Consider the following 18,402-nt stretch of genomic DNA (forward strand, 5'->3'; position numbering starts at 1 on the left):
GATCAGGTTGTCCCACGGGGGGCTCACAGTCTTAATTCCCATTTTACAGTTAAGGTAACTGAAGCACAGAGAAGTTAAGTGACTTGCCCAAAGTCACACAGCTGACAATTGGAGGAGCTGGGATTTGAACCCATGACCTCTGACTCCAAAGCCCGCGCTCTTTTCACTGAGCCATGCTGCTTCTCATTTGTTATATAAAACCTTCTCTTTTGAAGGTTTTATATAACACAGCCACTCATAACTTTTTTGGCATTTTTATTTTATCCACTAGAAAAATAAATAGCAACAAGGCTGTCCAGGCACAGCTTGGTATTCAAGGTGTGATGAAGCGCTGGAAATTCAGAGTGCATTGGTGCCATATTCCTGAGGCATTAGAGAGATTCTTAGAACAGTGCTGTTTCATCTTTTCAGGGATTTCTTTTTTTCCTGAAGTATTGTACAGGAATTAAATTCTTGTATCTCCTACCAGAAGACATGAAAAGTACATATTAGATGCACAATAATTACCTCACCCAACAGTTTCTGGTAACTCAGGGACTCAGCAAACTTCCTGAGCTAGAAAAATGATAGGTGGAGGAAGGGGATTATTTTAGAGAATTTCCTTGACCCCTCCAGCACCTAAGAGCTTTTCAGAACCTCCCAGATCCAAGCACTGGCTCTGACTAGCCCTAAGCCCACATAGCCTGGAAGTTGACAATTCTGGAATCTTGTTGTCAGAAAAAAATATACTGTTCTCTATAATACATAGATGTAGCAACACATAGGCACAGAGGAAAGAATTAAGAAGAAATAGCTTTAGCTGTGAATTCCTGGGGGTTCTGCAGGCTTAAATTCCAGAGCCTTGAAAACAGGCAAATGTAGTTTCCACGGCTGAACAATAATTTGGGCAAGGAGATATCTGAGCTATATGAGTTAAAATTTTTTTTGAAGATTAGCTCTGAGGAAGGAACTCTTAAGACAGTGCAACAATTCCTCTGCTTTCTCCTTCAGAGTTACTCTGAAAATCGGTGCTTAATTATTTCATAGTGTGCATTTCGACCTCAAAACTAGTAGCCTCCACCAATTTTAGAAAAAATAAGTACTTCAGAGCATTTGGAGGAGAAAAAGTGTGCAATAACACAATCCAGTTTTTGCTCAGGATTTGGACAATGTAAACACACTTTTTGCAAGTGGAGAGCAACTCTCGCATGACTCCCTCAGTTTCCTCCTTCGACTACGGAAATTCTGGTTGAGCACCTGTTGTCGATTAAAATCAATCAGTCAACCAGTGATATTTACTGAGCACTTACTGAGTGCTGGGAACTGTACGAAGTGCTTGGGTGGGTACCACAGTAGCAATGCTCCTGTTCCCTGCCTTCAAGTCGCTTACAATCGAATGGATTGTCAGGTCCTTGAGGGCAGGGAATGTGCCTACCAACTCTGTTGTATTATACTTTCCCAACAGCTAAGTACAGTGCTCTGCACACACAAAGTGCTCAATAAATACCATTGACTGCGTGAAATACCAGTGATTGGCTTATCTGCCTATAAAAATTTTCATCATTAATGTATTAATATCCGTCATCTGTCACTGAAGAACTCTAGGAATTCCAGAATCTGGGATTATATTGATTTCCATTTCTGTTCCAATTTGTCTTGCCTGCACCCTGGGTTCCTTCAGGCCTTCCTTAGTTTCTCTCGAGCTTTGGGCCTATTTTTGTTGGCGTGCCTTGTGGCAGGGAAGAACCACACTTTGACAGTCCACTGTCCTCCATCACACACGGGAAAAGACCTGACTGAGAAATATGGCAAGAACTGCCACTTAGAAAGCAATCTGCAAATTATTAGTGTTCACCGCACCTCTAAAACTTTATCAATGGGATAATGGTATTGGGTTCCAGACGTAGCTTAGGAAAGAATAATCTTTCTGATTTTTATTCCAATTTCTGATTTTTAATAAAAAAGGAAACTTTCATACCCTTATTCCTCTTCCTCTCTCTCTTTTTTTTCCTTCATTACCCTGGTAACCTTTCCTATTCCCTAAGGTAAAGGCCTCCCTCCTAATTAGCTGCAGAGGCACAATCTTGAATTTCTTTTTCTGGCTTCTTACAGAAACAATGATCTTGTCATTCTGCCTGCCTTTGCCTGGAATCTTTGTAACTAGGTGGCCACTGGCAAATCACCTTCTTGACCTTCCCCTACCTATTAAATTATGTCCCAGTATAATCAAGGGACTAGACTCCCTATGTAATTTACTGCAGGCTGTACGAATCTTCTTGATGCCGAAGAGTGGATCTTTATACCTAGATTGAATTTTTGCAGCCTTCATTAATTGAAAACATAATGTACATGGGGGCAATGTCATATTTTAAGTGCTCTGCCAGGTGGTCACATGGACCGATATCTAATTTAGATGAGTCTTCTGTAAGGCTCCTTTTTTTTTCTAAAGTTAGGAAATGATAATAATAATCTTTTGGACACTAAAGTAACAAAAGGAATTAGGAGGCTATGATCTGGATCAGTCCAAAACGCTTGCTTTTCTCTTACCAGATACCTTAAATCATCTATGAAAAAAACAAAAGTCACGTCTAATTTTGTGGTGGGTCCTTAAGAGATTCTGAGATTTTGTTTGGAAAACCATACAGGTTCTGACTTGTCTAATTCTAAGAATAAGGCCAAGTATCTCATTAAAGCTGGTTCTCTTGCCAACACCCCAGGACATTGATTTGTCCTACGAAATGCTGTGGTCCACACATCTAAGGTAGAAAAAACAACTTTGTGTTGACTCTCACTCATTTCCCGAGAGAGACACCTAGAGTTCATTCATTCATTCATTCACTCATTCATTCATTCAATGGTATTTATTGAGCGCTTACTGTGTGTACAGCACTGTACTAAGCGCTTGGAAAGTACAATTCAGCAACAGAGACAATCCCTATTTGGAGTCAGACTGAGATTTTAAACAGGCTGGTCCCTTCTTAACCAAAGTCTCTGCCTAGAATCTGACTTCCCAGTAGAGCCATTAGCACTGTGGTACTGCTGACTCAGACCTGACACTTGCTAGATTGTTAGCTCCTTGAGGACAGGGATCATGTAATTAATAATTGTGGGATTTGTTAAGCACTTACTATGTGCCCAGCACTGTACAAAGTGCTGAGGTAGATACAAGTTAATCAGATCCCACATGGAGCTCAAAGCCTGAGTAGGAGGGAGAACAGGTATTGAATCCCCATTTGGCAGATGAGGGAACTAAGGCACAGAGAAATTAAGTGACCTGCCTGAGGTCACACAGTAAGTAAGTCTACCTACTCTACAGTACTCTCCCAAGCATTTAGTACCAGGCTCCGCACACAGCAGATGGAAGCATTTTGAGGTCCGGGATCTTGTCTACTTACTGTATGGTAATAATAATAATAATGATGGTGATGGTATTTGTTAAGCACTCACTATGTGCCAAACACTGCTCTCCCAACTGCTCAGTAAATACTATTGATTGGTTGATTGATTGAAGGACAAGGGGATGCCAGTCTCCAGCTTCCAATTTCAGGTATCTGCCCCCAGCTTCTGATGTTGATTTACTGGGGTCTTGTTTTTTGGTCCACAAGAAGGCAAAAGGATGGAGCTGCAAGAACACCAAGAAGAAAGGATGCTGAGTTTGCTGCCGATTCTCCAAATTCCACCTCTGAACTATTGCGTACTCTCATAGCCTTTATCTTTGCAACCAACAAACCAACTCCCTCAACTTCTTCAATTGTGGTTTTTGTTGAGCATTTGCTATGTGCAAAGCACCATGCAGAGCCCCGGTGTAGATACAAGCTAGGCTCCCAGTCTAAGTTGGAGGGAGTAGGATTTACTCCCTATTTTATGGATGAGGAAACGGAGGCACAGAGAAATAAAGTGACTTGCCCAGGGTCACAAAGGAGATGAATGGCAGATCCACTTTTAGAACCCAGGTCCTCAGACTCCAAGGCCTGTGCTCTTTCCATTAGGCCATGCTGCTTCCCATAAGATTTCTCCCAGTTGATCTATCCCAAGTTATAATAATAATAATGGTATTGGTTAAGCGCTAACTATGTGCCAGGGACTGTACTAAGCACTGGGGTAGATACAAGCAAATTGGGTTGGACACAGTCCCTGTCCCATGTGGGGCTCACGGTCTTAATCCCTTTTTTACAGATGGGGTAACTGAGGCACAGGGAAGTGAAGTGACTTACCTAAGGTCACACAGCAGACAAGTGGCAGAGCTGGGATTAGAACCCATGTCTTTCTGTCTCCCAGGCCCGTGCTCTATCCACTACGCTATGCCGCTTCTCTAAGTCATTTCAAACTAGCAGCCGGATGGAGAAAATTAACTCTTTTTTCTCTTCCCTGAATATCTACTTGCCTCCTCTGTCTTCTAAATAGGTCAGCTAACCAAGGTAGATGGTTTTTGTAAGTGCTTAACCAATGTCAAAAGATCACCAGCTGCCCAAGGTGACATGGCAGGCAATGTTAGGTTGGGAGTACTGGTTGGTAACTGCGTTGGAAAAACGGTCCACAGAACCTATTTTTTTAATGGCATTTATTAAGTGCTTACTATGTGCAAAGCACTATTTGCGCTACTAAGAAAGTTCCAAGCCCTTGGAAAGACTCTCCTCCAATGTACACCACACATGGAATTATTGGGGGCACTACCTTGTGTGTTCTGCTTTAAAAATGACACTTCCTTTTTAGTTAGCCTGTATGAAAATGTCAACAGGTGTTGCTAAGCTAGTGTTACATTTTTGACAATCTCTTTAAATAAGCATGTCTGTGCCCGTCATAGTTCAGTGAACTTGGAATGTGGCTCAATAAAGGAACAACGATAGATGGCTTCTCACTAGAAGCACTTATTTTCAAATTGACAATGAAGTTGAAACAGTGATTTTACTTCCCTGAACAGTTGAGATTCCTCTGAATACTGGGTGTAAATATTTATTTTTCCATAGGCTTCATTCTTGCTATTAGGCCACCTCTGGGCTTCTGGTTGATTCCTTTTGTTCAATGATTCTACATTTCTGAGACAGATTTTCTGTTTTCATCTGTGCTCCCCAAATGGGAGGGGCTTTGTCGAATGTGTTCTGTCCAGTGCTCAGCACAGTATCATGGGCACATGGGAATAATAACTGTAGTGCTAGCTTACTAGCACTAGTTTACGGTCTTCTAGCTACAGTGTTAGCTTACAGTCCTCTAGACTGTTAACTCATTTTGGGCAGGAAAAAGAGAGCTTAATCAGGGAAGACCCCTTGGATTAGTGGGGAGACACATGGACAGAACAGTTTTGAAGAAAAGTAATCTGGGCAGCAACTAATAATAATGGTATATCTTAAGCACTTACTATGTGCCAAGCACTGTTTTAAACGTTGGGGGAGCTACAAGGTAATCAGGTTGTCCCACGTGGGGCTCACAGTCTTAATCCCCATTTTACAGATGAGGTAACTGAGGCACAGAGAAGTTAAGTGCCTTGTCCCTAGTCACACAGCTAAGTGGCAGAGCTGGGATTAGAACCCACGACCTCTGACTCCCAAGCCCGTGCTCTTTCCACTGGGCCACACTGCTTCCCTGCAAATTGAAGTATGGATGAAGTGGGGAGAGACAGGAGGCAGCGGGGTCAGCAAGGAGGCTGATGTGGTAATCAAGGCGGGATAGGATAAATGCTTGGATCAAATGTAGATGGAAAGGAAAGGGGACATTTTAGTGATGTTATGAAGGTAGAAACAACAGGATTTGGTGCAGATTGAATATGTGGGTTGAATGAGAGATATGATTTGAAGACAATGCCACGTTTATGGGCTTATGAGACAAGGAGAATGGGAGTGCTATCTATAGTGATGGGGAAGACGGGATTTGGGTGGGAAGATAAGAAGTTCTGTTTTAGACATGTTAAGTTTGAGGTGTCAGTAGGACTCCAAGAAGAGATGTCCTGAAGGCAGGGGAAATGTGAGACTGCAGAGAAGGAGAAACATCAGAGCTGGAGATGGATGTGGGAATCGTCCACATAGAGATGGTGAATGAAGCATTGGGAGTGAATGAGTTCTCCAAGGGCATGGGTATAGATGGAGAATAGAAGGGGACCCAGAACTGTGCCCTGAGGGATGCCTACAGTCAAGGAATGGGAAGCAGAAGAGGAGCCCATGTAAATGACTGAGAATGAGTGGCCAGAGAGATAGGAGGAGAACCAGGAGAGGACAATGTCAGTGAAGCAGAGGTTGAATAATGTTTCCAAGAGAAGGGGGTTGTCCACAGGCAAAGGCAGATGAGAAGTGGTAGAGGATTAGGATGGAGTATAGGCTGTTGGATTTGGCAAGAAGGAGATTATTGGTGACCTCAGAGAAGGCAGCTTCAGTGGAGAAAATTGGAGGAGAGGAAATGGAGGCCATGTGCACAGACAACTCACTCAAGGAGTTTGGAGAGGAATGATAGGAGGGAGATGGGGCAATAACTAGAGGGAGTCATGGGGTCAAAGGAGGGGATTTTTTAGGATGTGGTTATATAAGCATGTATGAAAGCAGTAGGGAAGAAGTCATTGGAGAATGAATAGTTGAAGATGGCAGTCAGGGAGGGAAGAAGGAAGGGGGCAAGTGTTTTGATAAGGTGCAAAGGGATGCGATTAGAGGTGCAGGTGGAGGGGTGGATTTTGAGAGGAGGTGAAAGATCTCCTCTTAAGAAACTGCTGAGAAAGATGGGAGAGTTAAAGAAGGGGCAGGAGGAGGGATGGACTGGAGAGGAACAGGGGAGATTTTAGGGAGATCACACTTGATGGTTTCAATTTTCTCAAAAAGTATGTGGGCAGGGTGTTGGGAGACAAAGGATTTGATGAGGGAGTTAAACATCCGAAACAACTGGTGAGGACAAAGGGGATGGGACTCAATAAAGATGGAGAAATAAAGTCTACCAACTCTGTTGTACTCTACCACGCTCTTAGTACCATGTTCTGCGCACAGTAAGTGCTCACTAAATAACACTTATTTGCTGTTACTGATGGGCCTATATTTTCAAAAGTGTGATTCAGAAAGGGGAGACAGCACCATGAGGATGAAGGATCAGAGAGAGCTGAAAAGAATGGAGTGATGGGGAATGGAAATCCTCTAAATACAACGAGGTCGAAATGATAAACCTGTAGGGTTCCTGAGGTTGGGCAGAAGTTGGGATATAGGATAGCTTCCAGTCCCCAGTCCCGAGTGGCTGCAGCTTCCCAAGTTTCTAAAAGTCTTGAGGTACTGGCTGAGTGCTGATTGGTGGGAGGGCCACAGGCCATGTCTAAGTGCGTTAGCAATTCTGACCTGGACCCAATCCCACAGGGGACTCACCAGCAAAAAGGTATGGGGAGGGCAGATACACAAAGGAAAGAAATAGCAGGGTAAATTCAGCAGAAACAACGATTCTGCAATAGGGAGGGAATAGTCTTCCGGCTCCACATCGGTCCAGCCGGGTCCACTCTGGGTCCAAACACCACAGCCTTCCTAATGTTCTCAATGCCTCCGTAGCAGGCTTCTAACCCACTCCACCCTCCAACGGGGGCAGGACTTTTCCCCAGCTATGGTGGATGGGCAGGGAGGGAGGGAGGAGGCTGTCCTGGTCATCAGGTTGCCCCATGTAAATACCGGCAGTCAGAGAGCTCTGAACATGTGGCTACAGAGTTGTAAGTCAGACTATGCTCTACAGTGTTCTATGGACACGAGAGCAGATATTTGTTTCAAACCTAAATTGACACCACTGAAGAAAAAAAGTGGTTTACTTCAGAGGGTTTTTTTTATATATGCAATGATTATCATGCCCCACATCAGTTGCTCAGTACTGGGAAATGATTCATTTCCATTCTTGAGTCCCACTACACAACATTAGCTCACTACCTGAGTGAGTCTGGGGGCGTCCGGAGAGGCCTGGAAAGCCTACTACATCTTACTTCATAAGTAAAAAATGAATAAGTGAAAAGAGCTATAGCAATTTAAATAATTGGAAAGCAGCTTGACTGAAAAAGACACTTTTCTTTTGCACCACAAATGTCACCATCTGGACTTTTCCTTTTATAATTTTTTGGGACCTGACAAGTCACTGGGCTGATAAAATCACACCCAGTCAAAAATGACAGACACATCGCGACAGGCAAGGGTGGGCAGTGTTCCAAGGTGGCTAAGTAGGGCCCAGAAACCGGTAGGAGACATCAACACCAATAGGATGCAGCAGCCACCGAAGTGTGACCAGCTAAATCACACATACACATACACTCACACATACATGCACAAGCATGTGCGCACACACACACGTACACGCAGATACACACACACACACACACACACACACACCATCCTACCAGATATTTGTCAGTTGGACTCTCAGTGAGATTATTTCTGCTCAGAAAAAAGACAGGTGAGGATTATAGACAGATTGTGCTGCCACCAATGAACTGAGTTCGGGGTTTGTGTAGAAGCCTGGCCTGGAGTAGCAGGTTTGTTCCCTGCATCAGTTTCCCCAGGGTCATCACTATTGGTATAAAATTATCAGAACAAGCTTCAGCATTCCATGTTATCCTAGCTGGTCTCCTCCAAGCACTAAATACCATGGATTGCTTCAGTGCAAAATTTAACTACTTCGTTTTATTTTAATGACTCTTGTTTTTAATTTTCAAATTTTATCTTAGCTAAGTGGGGTGCTTCCAAAACCTCTGGAGTAGAGCCCATTGTTGGGTAGGGACCGTCTCTATATGTTGCCGACTTGTACTTCTCAAGCGCTTAGTACAGTGCTCTGCACACAATAAGCACTCAATAAATGATTGAATGAATGAATGAATGATTTTTAGACAGGAACGATAACATAAATTGCCCAAACACCAGAAAATGTGCTAGCCCTTTTGCAAATACTGTACCATGCCCATCTAGAAAGCACGTGATCTCCTAGCATAGTTGCCAATAACATGTTTCCCTTTTGCTCAAGTTCAATTAGCCATAATATCCCAGGGGAACAAAAAAAATAAGCCAACCCCGGTGAGTTTTTGTACTTTTTGCCATATTCTGGTATGCGGTTCCACCTCATCCACGTCTTAGGCTCAACTCTATCACCTGGAAGAAGCAGGGCGGTCTTACCCCAGGGTAAGGAGAGCTATGTCTGGGGGATCCTGGGAAGCTTTTAGTGGTGGTCCAGACAAGAGGGGCCAAGCTTAAGAAGATTTTTGTCTATTTGTGTAAATTCTGCGTAAATTTTGGCCTAAATTTACCCAAATCAAACAATGTAAAGTCTAACCCCATATTGAGGTCATGGGTTCAAATCTCAGCTCCGCCACTTGTCAGCTGTGTGACTTTAGGCAAGTCACTTAACTTTTCTGGGCCTCAGTTACCTCATCTGTAAAATGGAGATTAAGACTGTGAGCCCCCTATGGGACAACCTGATCACCTTGTAACCTCCCCAGTGCTTAGAACAGTGCTTTGCACATAGTAAGCGCTTAATAAATGCCATTATTTGTTATTATTATTGTTATTATTATTATTATTCTAATATTAGCAGGGAATGTGCTAGCAGCCACTGCCAAGTGCACAACCACTTAGCCCATGCCAGAAAGCCTGATGTCACTTTGTTTACCTCGACTGAAAGAGAATGTTTCAGGCTTCTCAACTCCAAACTCTGTCCCCTCATTCTGCTGTCACTCTTGTGGGGCTGGAGGGCTGGGGATGAGGGGAGCATAGCGCAAGACTCAGAAAGGTCCCCAGAGTCTAACTGGTGGGGGAGAAAAAGGGGGTGCAAGGGCCGACTGTCAACACTCTCATGAAACAGCCACCAATCACGCAGTCTCGCCGGCCAATCAGGCATTGTGCCCAAAGATACAGTCTCCTGGAAAATATATCCCATTTCCAAGAGGTCATTCATCTGCTGTACTGGGTTGAATAATAATAATAATAATAATAATGGTATTTGTTAAGTGCTTACTATGTGCGAAGCACTGTTCTAAGCACTGGGGGGGGGGATACAAGGTGATCGGGTTGTCCCACGTGGGGCTCACAGTCTGAATCCCCATTTTACAGATGAGGTAACTGAGACACAGAGAAGTTAAGTGGCTTGTCCAAGGTCACACAGCTGACAAGTGGCGGAGCCAGGATTCGAACCCATGACCTCTGACTCCCAAGCCTGTGCTCTTTCCACTGAGCCATGCTGCTTCTCTACTGAACTGTTCCTAACATCACCAGATGCAAATTCCTCAACTCTTGGCTTGCTAATGAGTCAGCTATCAATAGTGACATTCAAACGCAGGCAGAATTTGTGAAATTTTTCAACCTGCTGTGAGATTTCCCCATGCTGACACACCCAATTTCTTCCCAGGGACCTAGGGCAAGAAATGAAAACAGATCTTTAATCATCTTTTTATTTTAATGGAAACATTTTTCATGCAAGTGAAACGAGAACAGGTGTCAAACCACCCGGCATGATAACTCAAAAGGTAGTGTATTTCACCTCAGATATAATTAAACAGGAAGAAGCACCATGGCCTAGTGGAGAGAGCCTGGGTCTAAGAGTCAGAGGACCTGGATTCTAATCCCAGCTCTGCCAATTGCTTTCTGTGTGACCTTATGCAAGTCACTTTACTTCTCTCTGCTTCAGTTTCCTCAGCTGTAAAATGGGGATTAAATACCCGTTCTCCCTCCCATTTAGACTGTGAGCCCCATGGACTCAGGGACTGTGTCCAACCTGACTAACTTGCATCTACCTCTGCAGTCAGAACAGTCAGTGCTTGATGCATAGTAACTGCTGAACAAATACCCTAATAATAAAAATAATAATAGTGAGGAGACCAATGACAATCTATTTGGAGTAGCACCAGTTTTAAATGTGCAGCATTCTGGTTATAGGTTTATCTTTACATCTACACAAATATTTGTTTGTTGGATACATGTGAGGGCATCACAACACTGCATCAACTTCCACTGAGCAGCACCTCCTGATATAGCTTGTTAAACGGAATGGCTATGCCTCAATGTGCAATAAATGATCCAATCATACAAATATTATCCGTCAGAAAGACGTTGTTCTTCAGCTCATGCTATTTTTTGGATATGAAAATCGTTCATGAAAATCAGCCCTAGCCTTCAAGTGCCCAAAGCCATAAAGAAAAAAAGGCAGGGGGCAAAATGATAAATTTTATATACTCTGGCTCTTTTGGGTTCCCTTTCTGTCTGGTTTTCACTGGATTCTTTGGTGAGAATTCTGATTTTGTTTATTTCAAGCAAATGATGGTATTTTCTTAGCTCAGTGATCTGGGGGAACAGAAGAAGGAGGTGTGTTAGCTAGGATTGGTGCTTGGACAATTTGGTAGGCAAAATCAGATTTTTTGCAGTCTTAATAGCTGTTGGAGACCATTTGCAAGACTGCTATAAAGGCATGTAGTCTACACACACACACACACACACACACACACACACAAAGGCACACATGCATAGTAATCCCCATTTTATCTTAATTGTCTGTAATGCAGCAGATGAATTGATCACCCAACCTTAATTACCTAAGTCAATTATCAGGAAACTAAAGCCTCTAGGATGCTAATGGGAAAGCCAGAATTCCAGTCACAGATCAACTCAGAAAGGCCTTGCTGGGAATTTCCCCATCTGTCAGGCATTTCACTGCCCTCTGAGGCAGGGTCGGGGGAAGGAGGGGACTGTCATCCCAGTGGGGTTTGGGGAGAACTCCAAAGAGCAAAGGAGATTTAATTGAAAGGAATTAGACAGGAATACTGTCTTTGAGAGAAGTGAGAAAATGGCTAACGATGTTCTCAAGGGGGAAGAAAGGGTGTGAATAGATATGAGTGGCGTGAATAAACAATCACCTGGAATCTGGGAGAACCAAGTTCAACTCCCAGCTCAATGCTGAATTTCTGTAATCCTGGATAATCCCCTTGGCATCTTCTCATCAGCAAGGTAGAATAGACCAGAATGAACCGCTTCACTGGAGTGTTAAGCGAATAATTCTGAGGCAAATGGAACATAAAATACTGGACAATAATGAACCCAGGGAGTAGTCCTTCGAAATGAGGAAGGTAAATGTGGCATGTGTGCAGAGGGCATGTGAATGGACAGCAGTTGTGTGTTTTTTCACCTTAATTCTTGAGTTCATTGTCCTTCAGAAGTGCTACTTCTGGTAATGATGCTGCATTGCCAGAAAATACAGAAACACTTTACCATAACGCTCCATTTAATAGGGGCCGAATTACAATATGAAGCCAAGCAAAGTGCTTATGGCAGCCATATTTGTACCAGATGAGTTCATCATGATTTATTTCAATAAAACACCAAAGGAATTTATGATGATGAGATCATTATGGAGAGTTCCAAAAAATAAAACTAATTGGTTACTATGAAATCATCCCTTGCAGTCCCCTAGTCTCTAGACAAACTATTATAGCATCTTTTCTCCCTGTCTGGATAAAGATTTTTATTCACTTTTGGACAGGCAAACTTAAAACGTACCTTAGTTCTGCCATCACTGGAGAATTTTCTTACAGTGTAAGCAGATGGGAGGAAACGTGGATGCTGATGAGCAACACATCTGGAATTCTGGGTTTTATTTTCCTGCTTGGCCTTCTGACCTTGGACAAGTCACTGAGCTTTAGTGTTTCTCATTTCTAAAATACGATGCGTCACTATCTTCCCCAAGAGTTGTTTTAAGGATCCAGGAATTTGTGTTTATTGCTATTAATAATAACGATAATAATAATAATAATTTTGATATTTGTTAAGCATTTACTATGTGCCAGGCACTGTACTAAGTGCTGGGGTGGATACAAGCGAATCGGGTCCCTGTCTCACACAGGGCTCACAGTCTCAATCCCCATTTTACAGATGAGGTAACTGAAGCCCAGAGAACTGAAGTGACCTGCCCAAGGTGACACACAGCAGACAGGTGGTGGGGTCAGGATTAGAGCTCAGGTCCTTCTAACTCCCAGGTTTGTGCTCTATCCACTAGGCCACGCCGCTTTTCTTAGAAAGTGCTTTGAGATCATTCATTCAATCATATTTGGACAGTGGTTACCTCCAAAACATGACAGATTGTGATCATTTGAAATACACAAGAGATCACATGCATGGATAATGAACAATGTGTACTAGTGATTCTGGTATGGCTGAAGGAAATCGCTGAGAAATAAGAAAGGCGGGCTGATGTGAATTTGAAAAGCATGTTATGAAACAATTATGTTGAGGTTTGTTAACTAGATTGTTCTCATTTACCATGAAATGCACAACTTACAGATGGGTTTACTGCATAAAGAGGCATTCACACAAAAATGCAGATAGCAATAGCAAGTCCTATAAGCATACAGTAGAATAATAACAATGATATAAAAATAATGTAGCATAGAAGGCAATGTCTTCAGCTCAGGAAACTCATTACGGAATGTCTAGGGACATTCTAGGGAATGTCTTACCTGCTTCCATTTCAAGGAGCCAGGCTGTGCGTGGACCTCAGAGGGCAGGGAGTTGGCATAGTGGCTAGAGCACGGGCCTGGGAATTAGAAGGTGATGGGTTCTAATCCCGGCTTCGCCACTTGTCTGCTGTGTGACCTTGAGCAAATCACTTCACTTCTCTGGGCCTCAGTTACCTCATCGGGAAAATGGGGATTGAGACTGTGAGCTCAACATGAGACAGGGACTGTGTCCAACCCAATTTGCTTGTATTCAAGTACAGTGCTTGGCATGTAGTAAGCACTTAGCAAATGCCATAATTATGATTATTCCAGGTATTATTAAACCAGTCTGGACATTTGCTGTACATTGTGTCTAGGCCCAGCAAAGAAAGCTTCATTAAGTTTTCAGCCACCGTATTGCTAAATAAAATGTTTTTTTTTCTTGCCAGAAACAGCAGACTGTTGAAACATGTTCCTCTAATTGCCTTTTTTTCATTGATTACTATTCAGTAATAGTGAATCTCACTCTCTGACCTCAACCTCTGAACCCACCTTCTCTCGCATACCTCCTGTCCTGTCAACACTGTCCTCTTCCTGCACAAAGACTTCTGATCTCTTGACCACCCCACAACATTTATCCCAGGCCATCATCCTCCAGTTAGACGCCTTACTTAAACTCCTCTCCCTTGATTCACAGATCAATGCTCTCAACTCCACTGTCTCCGCCAAACTCAACTTCCTCTCCCCCGACCCCAGCCCTCCGTTGATCTTGCACCACTATGGCTCTCACCCCACTGTATGCTTCCTCCATTCCTATATGCGAAAATCCAGGCACTGGGCTGACCTCGTCCATCTCAAACTCATCCTTGCCTGCTAAAACTCTAGCCTCCCCATAGTGACACTGCTCTTCCTCCCTATTGACTTCCATGGCCACTGCCCTCACCAAGTATTGCAGATCTTTAGCTCCCTTCTAAAACCCCCAATGACCCTCACCTCCTCATTCTCTTGCTCCTGATGACACCTGCAAACTTCTTTGTTGACAAATCAAAGCCATCAGGCATGACTTCCCCCACATCCCTCCCAATCAATCAGTCAATAAATAATATTTCTTGAGTGCTTACTATGTGCAGGGCATTCATTCATTCAATCATATTTAGTGAGAGCTTACTGTGTGCAGAGCACTGTGCTAAGCACTTGGGAAGTACAAGTCGGCAACATAAAGAGACGGTCCCTACCCAACAACAGGCTCACAATCTAGAACTGTACTGCACGTTTGGGAGAGTACAATACAACAGAATTAGCAGACACGTTCCCTGCCCATAATGAGCTTACGGTCTAGAGGGGGAGACAGAAATTAATATGAATAAATAAATAATTTATAATATGTAATTTAAAGATATGTACGTAAGTGGAGAAGCAGCATGTGTCCCCTTCTAGACTGTGAGCCCGTTGTTGGGTAGGGACCGTCTCTATATGTTGCCAACTTGTAATAATAATAATAATTATGGTAGCATTTATTAAGTGCTTACTATGTGCAAAGCACTGTTCTAAGCGCTGGGGTAGATACAAGGTAATCAAGTTGTCCCACGTGGGGCTCACAGCCCACGCTGTACTTCCCAAGCACTTAGTACAGTGCTCTGCACACAGTAAGCACTCAATAAATATGACTGACTGACTGACTGAATGAATGAGTCAGAAGATCATGAGCTCTAATCTCAGCTCCACCACTTGTCTGCTGTGTGAACTTGGGCAATTCACTTCACTTCTCTGGGCCACAGTTACTTCATCTGTAAAATGGGGATTGAGACTGTGTGCCCCGTTTGGGACAGGGACTGTGCCCTATATGATTTGCTTGTATCTACCCCAGCTCTTAGCACACTGCCTGGCACATAGTAAACTCTTAGCAAATATCACATTTATTATTAATTATTAAGTGCTGTGGGGTTGAGGGTTGGACAATATCAAATGTCCAAAGGTCACATTCTCCCTTCTCCAACTCCCTGTTACCCCGCACCCCCCCCACACCCCTCCAGTTCCCTCCCACCACTCCCCTATGTATCTACTCTCTCATCCTTTCTGGCCATTGCTCAAGAGGAGGTCTCCCTCCTGCTTTTGACATCTAACCCTTCCACCTGTGCCTCTGACCCTATCCCTTCTCACCTTCTAAAAACACTTGCACCCACGATTCTTCCTTCCCTATCATCTTCAACTGCTCCATCCTCTTTGCCTTGAAACAGGTTCTCATCTCCCCTATCTTAAAAAAAAACCAACAACCAAAAACCCTTCTATGGACTTCACTACACCATTCAGAAATTTTCCTCCTCCCTCCTCCCTTACAATCCCTGTTCAAACTCCTCAAACAGGTTGCGCACACCAGAGGATTCCCCCTCCTAATCTCCAACTCCTTCCTTGACCATCTAACAAGCTCATTTTTCCTCTGCACTCCAAGGTGATCAATAATCTCCTCTGGTCACATCTATCCTAATCCTTCTCAATTTCTCAGATGTTTTCCTGGAAACACATCTAACCTTAGTTTCACAGATGCTGCCCTCTCCCGGTTCTCTGCCTACCTCTGTGGCTGATCAATCGATGGTCTTTCTTGAGCACTTACCATGTGCAGGGCACTGTACTAAGCGCTTGGGAGAGAAGAATATAACAGAGTTGGTGGGCATGTTCCCTGCCCACGATGAGCTCACAGCCTAGAGATCCTTCTGATACTTCTCAATCTCTTTCTCTGGCTCCTTCTCCACCTCTCGCTCTGTAACTGCAGGCCCCCTGATCTGGAAACATGTCTCTCCACTCTTCAGAAACCTCCAGTAGTTGCCCAGTCCTCTCCCCATCAAGCAGAATCTCTAGACCCTCGGCTTCAAGACCCTCAATAAGCTCTCTCCCCTCTACTTATCCACTCTCTTCTCCAAATGCATCCCAGCTGACATGTTTCATTCCCCTCACTGAACCCTGTGCTCATCTCTCCCCCACCGCCAATCTCTTGCTCATATCCTCCACCCTGCCTGGATCTCCCTCCTTCTCCACATCCAACAGACCACTTTTCTCCCCACCTTCCAAGGGCAGGGACTGTGTCTGCCTACTGTTCTACTGTATTCTCCCAAGCGCTTAGTACAGTGCGCTGCTCAATAAATATGATTGAATGAATGAATTCTGCAATCATATCCCTTTCCAGGAGGCCATCCTCATTTAATTTCTATTCTCTCCACCTTATACCCCTCTACGGCTGTTCCATCCCACAGAGACATTTGGAGACTCACACCCCCACATCACACTTATGTACATACCTTCATATTCTATTTCTTCTTTCTATCTGTCATTTATTTTAGTGTCTGTTTCCTTGTGAGTGCCTTGATGGCAGGGATCATAGCTATTAACTCTTTTGTACTCTCCCAAATGCTTAGTCAAGTGCTCAATAAAAGGGGATTAGGTCTGCACTGTTAAAACCAAAAGGATGGTGCTTGTCATGAGTTCCTCCTGCTCCGAGCAATAACTGTTTGTGTGAAGAGAGAGAGACATGTGGAGAAGCATATCTGAAGAAATAAATGTGTTGCTAACATCTGCTCTGGGAGATATACAATGATTAGAACTGATCTTACTGCAGTTTGGTCCATTAGGCTAGTAGTAGTAGTAGTAGTACTAGTTGGCGGAGTAATACAAGGAGCAGCATGGCCTAGTGGAGAGAGCATAAGTTCATAAGTGCTAGAGTTGACTGAAGGGATAATCAATCAATCGATCAAGTGATTAATCGTATTTATTGAGGGCTTACTGTTTACAGAGCACTGTACTAAGTACAGTGAATTCTAGTCCTGGCTCCACCACATGTCTGCTGTGTGATCTTCAGCAAGTCAATTAAGTTCTCTGTGCTTCAGTTACTTCATCTCTAAAATGGGGATTAGAACTGTGAGCCCCATGTGGGACTTGGACTGTGTCCAACTTGATTATCTTGTATCTACCCCAAGCGCTTAATACAGTGCCTGGCACATAGTAAGCTCTAACAAATACCATTTGAAAATAAAACAAAAAAACTAAATACTTGGGAGAGTACAATTGAGTTGGCATACAGGTTCTCTGCCCACAGGAAACCTACAGTCTAGAGGGGGAGACAGGCATTGAAATAATTAGAGATAGGGGAAATGGCAGAATATAAGAATACGGACATAAGTACCATGGGGCTGGGGGTGGGGTTCTTATCAAAGTGCTTAAGGGGTATAGACCAAAGTGCATAGGTGACACTGAAGGGGGGTTGAATAGGATGGAGAGATGAGAGTTTAGGCAGGGAAGGCTTTCTAGACAAGATATGATTTTAGTAGGCCTTTGAAGATGAGAAGAGTGGTGGTCTGTCAGAACTGAAAGGGGAGGGCATTTCAAGTCAGAGAGAAGACATGGAAAGGGGTCGACAATGACACAGATGAGAATGAAGTACAATAAGTAGGCTGGCATTATGATAGGACTCAGGGTTCTGGGAAACAAACTGGGGAAAGTTTATTGGAGAAGGTGGGATTCTAGGAGGGCTTTGAGTGATTAGAACTGATCTTACTGCAGTTTGCTCCATTAGGCTAGTAGTAATAGTAGTAGTACTAGTTGAAGGAGTAGTATAAGGAACAGCATGGCCCATTGGAGACAGCATAAGTTCATAAGTGCTAGAGTTGACTGAAGGGATAATCAATCGATCGATCAAGTGATTAATCGTATTTATCAAGTGCCTGGAATTTATCGAGTGTTATCAAGTGCCCCCCCCCCGACCCCCGGGCCTGGAATGCCCTCCCTCCATACATCTGCCCTTCAAAGCCCTACTGAGAGCTTACCTCCTCCAGGAGGCCTTCCCAGACTGAGCCCCCTTTTTCCTCTCCTCCCCATCCCCCCGGCCCTACCTCCTTCCCCTCCCCACAGCACCTGTATATATGTATGTACAGATTTATTACTCTATTTATTTTACTTGTACATATTTACTATTCTATTTATTTTGTTAATGATATGCATTTAGCTTTAATTCTATTCTGATGACTTGA

The 18,402-nt window shown here is 43.5% G+C and overlaps 1 protein-coding gene across 1 annotated transcript in view; it reads right to left on the minus strand.

Annotated features, from left to right (window-relative positions):
* Window positions 1–795: 795 nt before the first annotated feature.
* Window positions 796–18,402, minus strand: part of LOC119947860 — a 68,402-nt gene continuing 50,795 nt past the window's right edge. Inside the window, exons 7-10 of the mRNA XM_038769513.1 lie at window positions 3,494–3,601; window positions 2,236–2,302; window positions 1,958–2,139; window positions 796–870 (exon numbers count right to left, since the gene is read on the minus strand). Of these exons, the coding sequence (XP_038625441.1) occupies window positions 796–870; window positions 1,958–2,139; window positions 2,236–2,302; window positions 3,494–3,601 (432 nt within the window). The remainder of the gene's footprint in view (window positions 871–1,957; window positions 2,140–2,235; window positions 2,303–3,493; window positions 3,602–18,402) is intronic.

The sequence above is a fragment of the Tachyglossus aculeatus genome, chromosome X4 (assembly GCF_015852505.1).
Source record: "Tachyglossus aculeatus isolate mTacAcu1 chromosome X4, mTacAcu1.pri, whole genome shotgun sequence".
Classification (NCBI taxonomy): domain Eukaryota; kingdom Metazoa; phylum Chordata; class Mammalia; order Monotremata; family Tachyglossidae; genus Tachyglossus; species Tachyglossus aculeatus.